Raw genomic sequence first — 14,727 nt, 5'->3', positions numbered from 1 at the left:
TAACAGATCACCCAGCATCCTGGGGCACTGTTGGGGCATCCCAAACTAGAGGGAGAAATTGAGTCAAGAGAAACTATAGCTGGACAGCAAAGAATCTTCTAGACAGCAGATACAGGACACTGAGAGGTAAAGGAAAGTGTGTTACATAGGGTAAGGGGACACACGTTGGGCTTAAGGCCAGTATTTGGTTCTACAGCTCAGGAAGGCAGGACCATGCCATGACTCCAACAGGGTTAGGGCACTCTGCAGCAGGGATAAAGCCCAACCAAGGTTCATCTCCCAGAAGGACTTCAGTACAGGCAGGAAATTGTACCTATTTCCATCCCAGCCCTCAGGTTCCCCAGAGTGGAGGCCCATGAGAATATGTGGGAAGGCAGCCAGGAACTTGGACAGGCTGAGTGGTGGGGAGGGAAGGATGTGGCAAGACACACAGCACCATGGGAGTGAGCAAGGGTTCGGCAGATGGAAAGCTGGTTGGAAAGGATTTCTTCAGTGAGGAGATAAGCCCCTGAGACTAGGAGGTGACTTTGGGCATCACTTACGCTCTCCAGGCCATGGACATCTGGAGGAACCCAGATATGATGGACGCCAAAGCCACATGGAGGCAAAATCCCAGCACAGGGCCTCTTCTCTGCCTGCCTGTTTCCTCTGGGCTCTACCCCACATCAGGAGAACAACCAGATGAAGTTTGTTTAGGAGCCCAGCTTTGCTCAATACCACCCAATGTTTCCTCACCAGGGCCTTAAACCAGTTCCCTTCTTGAGCTTCTTTGCACTTTTACACCACAACCAGTCCACAGGGAGACTGCTGCAGCCACACAAGGTCCAGAGGCTTTCGGGGACAAACTTCTCCAGGAAAATAAGTAGTTAATAGAAGAGGCTTTTGAAATCAAGAGGCCAAGGCAGAGGCAGGAAAGGATGCAATGAAGCATTCTCAAGGTCAAAGATGCAGCAAAGGACATGGGAAATAATGCATCCCTTCCTCCAGTCCCCACAAGAATGGCACTTCTTCCACTTGTTTCACTGGGAATGCTGGTACAGACCCAGGGAAACAGATATGCCACTATCCTCAATCTCAAACAGGAGTAAGCAAGCCTAGAGCCCCCTGAATGTCCAAGAGACCAAGGGACCATGGGAAGGGTATCCCTTCAGCCAAGAAAATGCCACCCCAGTTTGTGGCCATCAAGAGGTCACCAACATTCAGCTCCTTTGAGTCTCCTCTGCTCCGGCTACACTCCTGGCAGCACACCTGCTGTAGGATGCAGCTCAGCCATGGAGCAGCCAGGACATGAATGCTGAGCAAAGGAGAGGGTGACAGTGTCACCCAGACGTGCTGTCACCCACCTCCAGGAACTGGGCACTGACTTTGAACTCCGGAGCCGCCCTGCCCTGACTCTGCGCTGTGCGCTTGCGCTCCTCAATGCCGCTGAAGAGGTGGCTGATGGCCCGTGGGATGATGCCCTGCTCTTCCTCAGAGATGTTCACGTCAAAGCCAGTGCCCATGGTGTATGTCTTCCCAGCACCAGTCTGCAAAAAGGCAATGAAGGGGCAGCTGGCTGGGCTCTCCCAGTCTAAGCTCTGCCCAAGGCACCTTTCACCTCCCCATCACCACCCCAAGCACCCCAAACGTCTCTGCTAAGCTCCTCTGATCCCCACTCTCACACCAGCTCCCACACCCCCACCCCAGCCCCCCAGCCCTGCCTTCCTTTCCTCCGATCCAAGGCCACCCCCAGCCCCCTCTCTTGCCCAGCCCAGGGACAACTCTGTCCCCTCCACTCCCCACCATCTGTAACCTCTGCAGATGCCATCTCAGCAGCCCCAGCACCCAGTGCTGCAGAGGAGCCCAATGCCCATGCCAGAACCCAAGGAGCAGGCAGAGCACGTACCTGTCCATACGCCAGCACGGTGGCATTGTAGCCCTCAAAGCAGCCTTCAATGAGCTTGCCAACACACGTTGTATAGATCTGCTCCTGCCACGTGTCCAGGTCAAAGACAAAGTCATAGGTGAAGGCCTTGTCCTTCCCCAATAGCACCTGGGGCTCTCCGGGTGTCACTGAGGTGCAGATGTGACATCCCTCTATTTTCTCTTTGGACAGTTGGGGACGGATCCTGCAAGAAGGGAAGGGGGCTGAGGGCAGCCTCAGGGCTCACTCACATGAGCCTGGTCCTGAGGATGTGAGCAATGTCCCACACTGGAACTGTGGCTGCTGCATGTGGGGGACCGAGAGCACCTTTGCCTGCAGTGTGGAGCAGAGAGCACTGAATGCTTCCGCTCCTGCACCCAGCGAGAACCTTGATCTGTTTGTGGCCAAGAAAAGCGGCTGGTGCATTCCAGTGATGCCACCATCCACCTCTGCGGCCGAGGAGGTGACAGGCAGGACTGGGGACCACAGCACAGGCAGGTAATCACCTGCAGCCCACACTTAAACTACCCTTGCCTCAATAGCCGAACATAGCCTATACAGGGGCATACAGGGCCATGGCCATGCTGGCTCATGCACTGCAATGCCCCTGTCAAGGCAGCAAGCGCTGGCTGTTCGTAGACACCCATCGAAACACAGAAGCAGCACCCATTTCAGAGGCAACAAGATCAAACTGCACTTCCAAAGGCTTGAAATGCAAAGTGCAAAACCATGCCAAGACAGTCTCAGAGCCAAAACAACCGCCCCAACCCAACCACCGCCCAGCCCAGCAGCTGTCCCCAGCCATGGGCTTGGTGGATGGGAAGGGGACAGGTGAGGCTGTGCTCAGCTCCTGCTGCTGGTGGCATGCACAACTGACCTACTGCATTCCCACCCATCACACTGAACCCCTTCCCAACAGTACAGAGCAGCCAGACACACACTCGCACTCCAGCACAGGCACAGCCTGCAGCAGCTCTGGGTTTGGGTGCATGTGCCAGCTGTGGGAAGCTGGCTGATCCCAGGGGACTCATGGAGAATGAGGGAGCACAGAGGCAAGCACCACAGCAAACAGCTCTCATTAGAGCTAATGACTGCACATCTCCCCTCCCTGGGTGCTTCAGAGACACAGCTATTAATTCCTTGGAAGCCACATCCCTGGCAGCACCGCATCCCTGCCAGCGACCGCAGCAGACGCTTAGTGGATTGGGGCTCCTCAAGAGCCTCCTTGTCAGCCTGGCCAGTGGCAAGCAGAGCTCAGAAGAGACAAATGAGTCTATGAACCCCCACCGAGTTTGGAGGCCAGGGTGTCCCTGTGGGGCAGGAGGCAGCACGAGCACCCGGCTCTCCAGCGTGTGGGAACAGCTCTGGGTGTCTGTGGGTAAATTTAGCTCAGCAGCCACAATAGAAAGCAGCTTCTGATGTGCACAGCCCCAGACTCGCTCCTGTCGCCTTCCCAGGGTCCCACCCTCCTCCAGGAACATTAAACCCCAGCTTTAATTAATTTTTGAACAACTTTAGGAGCTTCCCCTTCTCCCTCACCCCAGCCATGCTCAGCAACAGTGTCCTCGGGGAATGGGCAGAAGAACAAACTGGAACCACGGTAATTTGGGAAAGTTCTTCTGAAGAAAAAAGGAGAACAGGGTTTTCAGCAAAACGTTTTCATCCCCTCCCCGGTGGTTAAATGTGGGTTTGGAAGAGAGGGTGAGCAGCAGCGCTGCAGGGGCGTACACACATGGATTTCCATCGAGCATGGGCTAGAGACTGGCCATGCTGGGCTGTCCTTGAGGCCAGGAGCCAATGCTGTCCACATGCCAACATCTATGGCTCTCCCATTCCCTAAACATCACTGCCCAGCCAGCTCCAAGCACTTGAGGGACCCCATCACCTGCCAGGGGACCTGCAGGGAGCCATGTACCAGCCCTCAACATGCATCCCATCTCCCCAGGGGGACCAGAGACATGGGAACCTCCCCAGAGAGTCCTGCTCTCCAGGGAATTAGCTGAGCATCACTGATGGATGTCCTTGGAAGCTGCTGTCAGCCAGTGTGGGAATACTATGGATCCCCACTACAAGAGCAGGACAAGCAGAGCAGGAGGGCAGAGATGAGTGCCAGTGGCCCCAGCCTCATGTGAAATGGTGCAGAGATCCCCTGCAGCATCACAGGAGATGTATGTGACCACCAAGACATGTTGCTGAGGGTTTCTCTAGGCCAGTGCAGCTCCTCCTGCTCCCTGGCACCCAGCTGTCCCAGCTCTCTCAAACCCTCCCCTCCCAGGAGAAACATCACCATGCTGGACACATGAGACCCTCGTTGGGCCAGGTAGGTGTTCACATACAGATCAAGCCATGCTCAGGCACTAGGATACCTCCTACAAACATAGAATTATAGAATTGTTTAGGTTGGAAAATACTTTTAAGATCATCAAGTCCAACTTTTAACCCAGCACTGCCAAAGCCACCACTAACCCACGTCACTGAGCACCACATCTACATGTCTTTTAAATACGTTAAGGAACGGTGACTCCACCACTGCTCTGGGCAGCCTGTTAAAGTGCTTGACAGCTCTCTGAGAGAACTAAGCTTTCCTAATCTTCAACCTAAACCAGCCCTGGTGCAGCTTGAGGCCGTTTCCTCTTGTCCCATCCCTTGTTCCTTGGGAGCAGAGCCCAGCCCCTCCTGGCTCCATCCTCCTCTCAGGCACTTGTAGGCAGCCATCAGGTCCCCCCTGAGCCTTCTCTTCTCCAGCCTGAACCCCCCAGGTCCCTCAGCCCTTCCCCATCACACTTGTGCTCCAGGCCCTGCACCAGCTCCGCTGCCCTTCTCTGGCCCCGCTCCAGCACCTCAATGTCTCTCTTGTAGTGAGGGGCCCAGAGCTGAACACAGGATTCGAGGTGCGGCCTCACCAGTGCCCAGCACAGGGCACAATCCCTGCCCTGGCCCTGCTGCCGCACTGGTGCTGGTACAGGCCAGGATGCTGGGGGCTTCCTGGCTGCCTGGGCACAAGCTGCTCCTATTCAAGCAGTTATCAACCAATACCCTCAAGTTCTTTTCCACTGGGCAGCTTTCCGGCCAAACGTGATATAAACATCTGCAGAGCCAGCAAGGGCTGTCTTGGTGGCCCTGTCCTCAATCCCACCAGGTGACACTGGGGGACCTGGCAGTGCCTGCCATTCTCTGCCTCAGTTTCTCTCCTCTGCTACAAAGATCAGCAACTTTAGAAGTCATAAAGTCACCATCTGAGTCCTAAAGGGCTGAGACACCCATAGAGAGTGTGGCTGATCCCCTGGAACCCATGACACAGGCAGCCTGTGCCTGGCCATCCCCAGGGTGGCACAATGGGAAGGACACAGGTTGTCCTTGGGCCAGCAAGATGAGCAGTGCCAGTCCCATCTCCCTCCTGCCTGTGCTGATAAACCAGCATCAGAACAGACAACACACCCAGGGAGGTGAGAGCTGGCAAGACCACAGAGGCACCATGAGCCTGGCCACCACCTCCACCCCCTGCATGCTCAGCTCACCGTCACCGTGAAGGGACAGTGACAAGGGACCGATACCCAGGACAGAGCAGCATAGTCCTGGTCGGAGTGCTCCAGGCAAGCAAATGTGGCTGCTTCCCACACAGATAGAAAGGACTGGGTGGCAGAAGGACACACAGAGAGAGACAAAGGTACAGGTAGGGGTGGACACTGCTCCTTCCCAAACTGACAGCTCTCACTGAGTGATGCCGGGTGGCACAGCAGGAGCCTGCTCCTGCATCAGCATCCAAACCCAGCAGCATGAGCAGCAATGTGTGTGCCAGGGAGAGCCCACAACTGCATGGGGACACAAAGGGAGCCTCAACTGGAGCCTCTCCATTGCTCCTTCCTGTCCCTGGCAGGCTGTGAAAGCAGCGTCTCCATGGTGGGGCTGCCAGGGCGCCAGAGCATCTGGGAGGAAGGGGAGAGCGGATCCTGCACCCTAAGGGGCAGGGAGCTGCTGTGGGCACACGGGCGAGCACAAAGGCTGAGTTGTTCAGCGCTGCTGCCTTATGCCAGCGTTTGGCCAGGGAAGAGGGAGAAGCCAAGCAAGGCCGGGAGCCAAGCGCTGGATGGGCACCGCGGGGCAGCCAGCTCCCACAGGCAGCCCTCACAGCGTCAGCTCAGGGAGAGACCTGCGCATTCCAGCATCTTAAGCCCCGCAAGCAATGGAGGGGGTGAAGTTCAGCATGCTGGGCACAGCCAGTATCCCCTTGTGAAGGCTGCATCCACCAAGACACCACCCAGCCCTCCCTGTGCAGTTATGGGAGACTTTCCTTGCGCAGGATGGCACAGTTCAGCTGATGTGGGCTGCTGGGTTCATGTCCTGTCCCCTTGACTGATTCAGTTTCCCCCCTCCCAGCCCACTGCTATGGCAACCCTAGGGGGCTCCAGGGCATCCTTTGCCCTCCAGCACGTTGCCAGTGCTGTGGCAGCACACTCCCATAGCCCTTCTGCCATGGTGCCAGTCACACTATCACCACCACCCCAGCAACCTGCCTGCATTCACAGCCAGCCTCTCCTGAGGCTGTATCAGCCTGCTGAGACACAGCCACAGCTGGGACAGGGCAGGATCCCATCCCTCCAAGACCACTGTGGGAGGGAAGGTGTCTGCCTGTGTTCCGCAAGGAGCCATTCATCTCCCCTCCCGAGACCAGAGCCATGGAAAACTAGCCAGGCAGGGCTAGATTCCCATGGAGCCAAGCCAGAGAGCCAGGGATAGGCAAGCAGGAAAGCTCTATGGTGTTTTTCCTTTCTGTGCCAGATCCCAGAGGGTGGAAGCCACTTGCTCTCATCTACCCTGTCTCCCGAGAGGCAAGGTGAGGGGCTTGGTGAGGGGCTGGGACACTGCCCAGCTGCAGGGACCTCTCCTGGGCCAGGCTGTCAGAGGTCGGAGCTGGCAGAGCCCATCAGCCATGCCTGGCTGCTGGGAATGTGCCTGCCAGGACAGTAGCGCTGGGCAAGCCTAGGCAGTACCTTGCCATGCTCCCCACATTGCCCGCATTCATTCTGCTGCCATTCCCAGTCCCTGCAGTCACCCTGCTCCTGTTCCTGCATTACCCACGTTCACCCCATTTCTCTTCCCCACATGACTTTGCATTCATAGAATCATGGAATGGTTTGGGTGGGAAAAGACCTTAAGATCAACCACAGGCAGGGACAGCTTCCACTAGAGCCAGTTGCTCCAAGCCCCTGTGTCCAGCCTTGAACACTGCCAGGGATGGGGCAGCCACAGCTTCTCTGGGCACCCTGTGCCAGCGCCTCAGCACCCTCACAGGGAAGAGCTTCTGCTTTAGATCCCACCTGAACTTCCCCTGTTTCAGTCTGAACCGATGAAGAGTTGCTCTCCAGCATCCTTGTAGCCCCCTTCAGGTACTGGAAGCTTCTCTGAGGTCTCTGCTCCCATCCCTATATCACCCGTGTTTGAGCCACATTACCTGCATTCACCCTGCTCCCATCCCTGCTCCCCCTATTGCCCCATCCCCACTCCCTGTGTCACCCAACCTGCCCAGCATAAGAGCTGCAGGAGCATCCACAAGGCGCCCCAGGCTCACATGGAGCCCCTCTGCCAGCCTCACTGCGCTCTCTGCTCCCCCCATGCTTTGCTCTCCTATGCCCAAACTGGTAGTCCAGGCTTTGCTGCTGCCCAATAGCGCAGGGCAGCCAGGAGGAGAGCAGCTCTAACATCATCATGTGCTCCACTAAGACATGCTATTGCTCAAGGACAACCCAGGCACTGCAGACCCAACAGGCAAGCCAGTGTGTGGCACACGCAGTGCAGTGCAGTGGTGTGTGGGGCACTCAACCTGGCCAAGCAGCTCTGTGTGTGCTGCCAGCATCATCGGGAAGATCAGAGCCAAGTGCTCCAGGTTTTCCCCATGTATCCAGGCCAGCACAGCAAGCCTGGGGTAGTCTGTCCTCACCAGCAGACAAGCTCAGTGTGGCTTGATTGTGGGTGGGATCAGCCCCCTTGCTCAAGAAGAGATGCCTGCAGTCCCATTCCCTGCCCAAGCATGGGGTCCCAGGAGAGGGAGCTGGTGCCTGTTTGCATACAGGTTGCTTTGTCCCGGAGTCAAGCCAAAGTTAAGCATTTAATTACCACAGCAGGGAAGCGGCTCAGCAATCAGGGAAAATTGAATAAGGCTCCCTGGGGACTGCCAGGTCTGGTCAGTAAATGCTCCGATTAAGATATAGCAAACCACATCCAAGCAGGAATGAGCACAACACCGGAAGGCACCAGGCTCAGCCTGCCTGTGGACCCACACATGCCATGGGATCACTGCCTGGGCTTCAGCCAAAACCCACCGGAGCAGAGGGTGCTATGGCCAGCACTGCCTGACCAGCACCAGGGGCAAGATGGAGCTCCTTGGCAGTCCAGAGATAGGCAGGTACTCACAGAGCTGGGATGTACACCCCATCCCAGGCTGGTTTGTGTTGGAAGGGACCTTAAAGCTCCTCCAGCTCCAACCCCTGCCCCGGGCAGGGACCCCTTCCACTAGAGCAGCTTGCTCCAAGCCCCTGTGTCCAACCTGGCCTTGAACACTGCCAGGGATGGGGCAGCCACAGCTTCTCTGGGCACCCTGTGCCAGCGCCTCAGCACCCTCACAGGGAAGAGCTTCTGCCTTAGATCCAACCTGTATGACCCCAACATGGATCCTCTGCATAGATGTGCTGAATGTGTCCAGCTCCTGGCTGCCCAACCTGCTTCCTTGCAGGCAAATCCCCTCCCCCCACCCCTAATTCTCCAGCTCCAGCTTTCCTAGGCTTAGGGAAACCTTTAAGTCAGGGCATGGCAGCCACCATGTGTTGCTCATTAGTTCTGGCAGGAGCACACTGGCATCGAGGAGCACCATCTGGTCTGCACCGAGAATGACCACAGGTCAGGGACAGGGGACATGCCACCAGCACCGGGATGAGCACCTGGGGACACCCAGCCCAAAGCAGCAGATAGATACCGGCAGGGCCTGGGGGAAGCATGGAATCATGCTTTACCCTGTCTAGAGGGGCACATGAGTGGATGGACTTAGTTTGGGATCTTCCTGGACAGCTCCTACCCCTCCATAAATGACTGGTGATGCCACCAGCTCCATGCTGGACCTGCCCAAGAGAAGAGGCTGGGAAATGCCATGAAGATGCTTGAAAATCACAGAGCAAGGACAGTCACCAACAAGGGGGTACAGAGCCCCAAACCACAGGCAAGGTGGGTGGTGGAAGGAAACACATGTATGGCAGCATCTGCAACTCAATGCACACCCCAGCAGATGAAAACAGACACAAAACCACCAGCTCAGCAGCAGTACCAGCAGCTACAGGAAACCATCATTCAGCAGGAGATACTGGCCATCAGTACCTTGCAGGGGCACAAAGAAGCCACGAGTCATACTCCCCCTCTCAGTTCTGCACCCCAGTACTGAAGCTCCCACTGCCTCCCAAGCCAGTGAATCACACCCACAGGGTCTCTCCCCTTCCTAAATACCCCTGTGAGGTCCATATGTCCCAGGTCCACCCCAGTACTGGTGCACCCATGCTGGAGATAAGGCTTTCCCAGCTTCCAAAACCAGGCACCCCAGTGCACTCCAATTGCCGCTGGGAGGACAACGTGATCTTGGCAGAAGATGCTGCAACCTTAGAGCCCATGGGGGACATCTGGAGAAACCTGCCCGCAAGACAGGATTGAGGGTGGCACAGATATTCAGGTATTTCTCCACCCCATACCCCCCCCCCCCCCCCCCCCCAATAAATAAATAAAACCCCAAGTCTTTGGCCGGCAGGATGGGCATGGAGCACCCAGAAGCTAACCTGGTCCCACAGCTGGGAAGGGAACAAATGTGTTTTCTGTTAACATCCTCCTCAGGCAGGCTCAGTATGAGATAACAGTTGAGCAGAGCAACATGGCCCGAGAGCTGCCCCCTCCTAACACAGGAAAGGGCAAAGTTGTGCCTCCCAACCCTGCAACACTGGACTGAGAAAATGCCCATGCTCAATATTTGGAGAGAAGAGGGGAATCCGAGGACCAGTAGCCCAGCTCTAGCAGTGCTCATCTCCTCCCACAGCAGTGCAGGAATGGAGGCATCCCACTCCTGCCACCAAGCAGCACACTCACAGGGCTCTGCCAACAGGTTATTTGGGAAGCTCAGAAACAACTAATGCAGCTCACAGAACCCGTGGAACTTGTGATGAACAGACCTGGCACAGCCCACCCTGCCCCACCAAGACTTCTGCCCCAGCACCCCCATCCTTCTCCCCCAAGCCCATTTCTTGGCTCCAGCACTCAGGTGGGCTCCAGGCTGTGGCAGAGGAGGAAGGAAGAGCCTGAGGAAGAGGTCAGAAGCAGTTCTGTGCCTCGTGCTAAAGCTCAGGCTGTGCTGCTCTCCAGGGAGAAGGCTGCAAGCCTGCAGGGATCCGGCTGCAGCAGGGGCAGGGGAACAGAAGGATCCTGGGGCAGGAATGCCCCTTGCGCTGCCCCAGGTCTCCAGAGCTTTTCCCTTGATGCTACCCCAGGTGTGGGGCTGGTGACAGTGGGAGAACAGACCCAGAGCCTGGAGGGGGGCTGCTGAGCCACCCCCAGGACACCACAGAGGCAAACACCAGCAACCGGGCACAGGCGATATGGGGGGGGGGGGCGTGATCACAGCCCCATGGGGGCACCGTGGGACAGGGGAGCTTGAGGCCAGGCTCAGCTACAGCAAACTGTGACAAGAAACTTCCCCGCTATGTCCTGGCCCCGGGGAGCTGCAGAGAAGAGAAGGGATTTCACTGGGATCCCTGGGGCTCAGCCCCAAACCCTCACTGAGAAATGGGGCTGGCAACTGTTCACATCTGCATGGAGCAGGGCTGAGGGGGAGGTGCCACGTGAGATGAAGCTGCCAGACGTCCCTGGCCTCATAGCAGGGACACTGGGGCACACCAGGGCACCACTGAACCAGTTCCTGGTCCGCCCAGAGGGAAGGGGTGGCAGAAGGCCGGTGACCTTCCCTTCCATCAGCGTCCTACCAAGGCAAGGAATCACCCAACAGCATCTGCTGCAGCAGAGACCCGTGGCAGCTGCCCTCACAATCCACCACATCCCAACCCTGCTGCGTGTTTAACAAACACTGGGACTGTTTTGACAGCCTCTGGCAGGAAACAGACCCCTGGGACCCCTGGGGCCAGCCCCCCTTTCCCAGCAGGAACAGCACAACAAGACTCAGCAGAGGATCACCTTCCCTCTCGGGGGACCAGGAGCCATGTTCCCAACAGCTTTGTTTGGGGCTTCATCTGCTGCAGTTTTCCTCCTGCCCCAATTTCACTGCTGGTGCAGGAAAGCTTCAGCTGGCTCCTTCCTCGGGCTTAGAGACAGCCCCAGCATCCCAAGTTCCTGAGACTTCATGGCATCACATATTTAAATCCCTTGATGATGGGTGATGTCTAAAGCTGCCTTGCTCAGAGTGGTGTCTCAGGCAACAGCAGATCTGCCTGGGACTGCAGGGTGCAGCCCTACTCCTCCCTTGGAGGATGGAGACCAGGATGAAGGTGGTCTCCAACCCCTTTCTAACATTCCCACTGTAAAAGCCAGTGAGCTCACGACTGATTGAAGCCAGGCACAGAAAAACCCTTTGTGCCCACAAACTTGGGCTCAGCACTTCCCTCAGAGACCCTGAGGCGTCCTACCCACCACAGCCCTCCACATCTCCCTCCAGATCAGGGAGCCCAGTTTAACCGTTCCCACTGGGAGCCAAGACTAACTCTTGGTTCCCAATCTCTGGGGCTGAGAAGCCCCAAAGTAAACCAAAGAGCAGCCACAGGACATGGGAGACCCCCACTGCTAGGGCTGAGCTGCCCTGGGTGGAGGCAGAGGACTCTGCTCTTGTGAGACCCCACTTGCAGCACCCCAGAACACATGGAGCTGTTGGAGCAAGTCCAGAGGAGGCCACGAGGACGCTCAGCGGCTGGAGCACCTCCTGTATGGAGCCAGGCTGATAACATTGGGGCTGTTCAGTCTGGAGAAGAGAAGCTGCAGGGAGACCTCAGAGCAGCTTCCAGTGTCTGAAGGGGGCTACAAGGATGCTGGAGAGGGGACTCTTCATCAGGGACTGCAGTGATAGGACAAGGGGTGATGGATTCAAACTGAAACAGGGGAAGTTCAGGTTAGATATAAGGATATATGCCCCGGCTATGTGACAGCAAAGATGCCAGAATGCTGTTTCCAGCACATGGCCTTTGCCAGCATGTTCCCACTGAGCCAAGACCCACTAGGGCACGTGGCAATGGGCATGCGAGTATGTCCCATCCTAAAGTGGCACATCCCATCCTTCTTTCCAAGAAGGAGGTGGGAGAAACTCCACAGGACAGCAGCGGGGCTGCCCATGTGGAAGAGCATCGTGGCAGGAGTGTTTATGAGAGCAGCAGAGCACTGGGGGATGCAGGGTTTAAATAAACTTGAAATCCGACTCAACTTCCTTCCCCAATTTCACAAGCTCTGTTTCCTGAGTCTCCGCAGCCAGGCAGACGTGCTGGGTGCTGCAGACAGCTTCGGGGGTGCCCCTTTCTCTATGGTTTGAAAGTGTCCTCAGGTATCAGGTCTGCAGCCAGCCCGGCTCCTCAGACCTCCCCTGGTGATGGAGTTTAATGGCCTCTGGGTCAATACCATCAGCCTTCCTGACACAGCAAAACCACCCACTCACAATGGGGCTGAGCTCCACCTCCTGCAATGAGCACAGGGAGCACCGCTCCCCCCAGCTCGCTGCGGCTGTGAGCAGACAGCACTCAACTGCGAGCCTGGGTGCTGCAGGGAGGGGTGCTCTGAGCTGGGTGCTGCAGGGAGGGGATGCTGCTGAGGCCCAAGGGGAAGCACAAGCCTCCAATAGATGCTGCGCTCCTGGAAGCAGGGCATGAGAGCAGAACTGCCAAACTCCTTCACCCATTTGAAGGTCACCTACAGAAGGACACAGCACTCATTGCCTTCCCCAGTCCATGAAGGAACCTTCCCCCCCAAAGCTGCAAGGAGTGAGGGTTCCTGGGCCACCCCACTCAGCTCCCAGCCTGGGACCATTACAGGGTGCAGGGCGCTCAACCCAAGCGCTGCTGACAGCTTGGCCCCATCGCTTCCGCTCCCTGGCTGCATCAGCCAGAGCTGGCAGGCTCAGGCACTCTCCTGTTAGTGCTGATGGGCAAGTGAAGGCAGGACTTGCCTGCAGGGAGGGTGGGAGCTGGGGCAGGAGCCAGCCCTGCCCCTGCAGAAGGTGCAGGCTGAGCTGCAGGTACAAGGTGCAGATACCAGCCCCTGGGCCTGCATTTCCCTCTGCAGGGCTGGTACTGGCCGTTTCACTCCTGGCATGCAGGAAGCCTAAAGAACAGCCCCATGCCCCAGTCACTGGCTCAGCACTCAGAGCCACAGGGGGGCAGCTGGGGGTCTTCCCAAGGAGAAGATGGGAACCTGGAAGCTGACAGTGAAATGCCACAGCATCTCTCCTGTCAGGTGAAGAGAACCAGCAAGAACAACAAGAACCCAGAAGGACAACACAGTCCCACCACTCTGCTCCTCTGTCCCGGCTCCTCCCATCCTGTCAGCGCTTGTGAGGACCCGAGACAGGTCCCAGTGTCTTGACATCAGCTGGGCCGTCCCTATCACCCAGCTGCTTAACTCCAGCAGCACACCTCCCTCGAAAGCCCCCAGTGCTTCCAAGTGTCCCCAGCCCTTCCCCAGGTTCCACCAGCAGCATGGACACAGAGACCATAAAAAATGGCACAAGCTGGCACATTCATGTTATTATAAAGAAACAAAAGGGGAGCTTTGATCCGTGTCGTGCCTCACCTTGGAGGCATTCAACCTCCTTCATGCTCTGATGGCGGAAGGAGGTGGAATCTGTGGACAGGTTTGCTGGGAGGGGGGGGGTGTGTGTCTTGGAGACTTCCACAACACCACCAGTGGTATGTCACAAGCTCTTACAAAGGAAAACCTCTCTCTGCTCCTAGTCCAGGGCAGGAGGGGACCCATCACCAGCCCTTTGGGTGGGGTGATATGCAGGGAGAGCAGCTTGGTCCTTGCACACTCAGCCCAGCATCCGATGCCACCTTCCCACGTGACGCTGCGACCTGCCTGCTTTGTCTGCAGCCTCCCTGTTCCCAGCCCTCCTCCTTTGTCCTGCTGGTTCACCTTTGCCAATGCATCGCCCCAGTACTCGGCACACACCGGCTGCAGGATACCAGCTCATTCATCCAAGGAATGGGTGGGAGAGAGTGGGATGTGCCCCCCGTTACATATCCTCGCTATGGGCACCCCAGCCCCACTGCAATGCTGCATACTGAAGTCACCTCCTGGTCATGATCCACTCCCAGTGTACTGGGCAGTCCTTGACCTCATTGCTGGCAGAGGCCAAAGGGATCAGGAGGCAAGAGTCTCCACGGCCACCATGCCCAGCAGCACCCACCCCATCTCCCAGGCAAAAGGAACCCCGGCCTTGAGCCAGGCCTTTGTTAAAAGGCTTCATCCTGACAGAAATGCAGGATGGAAGATAGGAAGAGTCTGGCCAGCAGGAAATCTCCACCTCCTGCCATTGGCATCACTCAGTTCCTAGGTCAGTGTCCTGGCATGGACACCCTTGCCTTGGCACAGCCCAGCCCTCCCCTTGCAAAGGCACCCCAGCAGCAGCCACACAATGGGGACACTGCCACCTCCCCTGCAGCTCTCCCATCCTTTAAACCCACAGCCTGGCCCCGATTCTCAGCCTCTTGAATGGAGCAAGGAAGAAAATAACCACCACCTGCTTCCAAGACAAGGAAGACTGGACAGGCAGGCAGCCCTGGGATGCATCCTGGGGCACACACACG

At 57.1% G+C, this 14,727-nt stretch overlaps 1 protein-coding gene across 6 annotated transcripts in view; it reads right to left on the bottom strand.

Moving 5' to 3' along the window:
* The window catches only part of KIF21B (kinesin family member 21B), a 44,382-nt gene that overhangs the window by 28,290 nt on the left and 1,365 nt on the right, over window positions 1-14,727 (bottom strand). For all 6 annotated transcript variants that reach the window (XR_009741424.1, XR_009741423.1, XR_009741425.1 and 3 more), the window contains exons 2-3: window positions 1,886-2,108; window positions 1,344-1,526 (exon numbers count right to left, since the gene is read on the bottom strand). Coding sequence is in view for 2 of the 6 variants with exons in the window: in XM_061442611.1 (XP_061298595.1) it covers window positions 1,344-1,526; window positions 1,886-2,108 (406 nt within the window). In the remaining 4 variants the exon portion in view is untranslated. The remainder of the gene's footprint in view (window positions 1-1,343; window positions 1,527-1,885; window positions 2,109-14,727) is intronic.

Source organism: Pezoporus flaviventris, unplaced genomic scaffold (assembly GCF_033815535.1).
Source record: "Pezoporus flaviventris isolate CSIRO_AGI_PZ_B2104156 unplaced genomic scaffold, CSIRO_AGI_Pfla_v1 ptg000228l, whole genome shotgun sequence".
Classification (NCBI taxonomy): Eukaryota; Metazoa; Chordata; class Aves; order Psittaciformes; family Psittacidae; genus Pezoporus; species Pezoporus flaviventris.
This window is presented reverse-complemented; position numbering and strand designations above follow the sequence as displayed.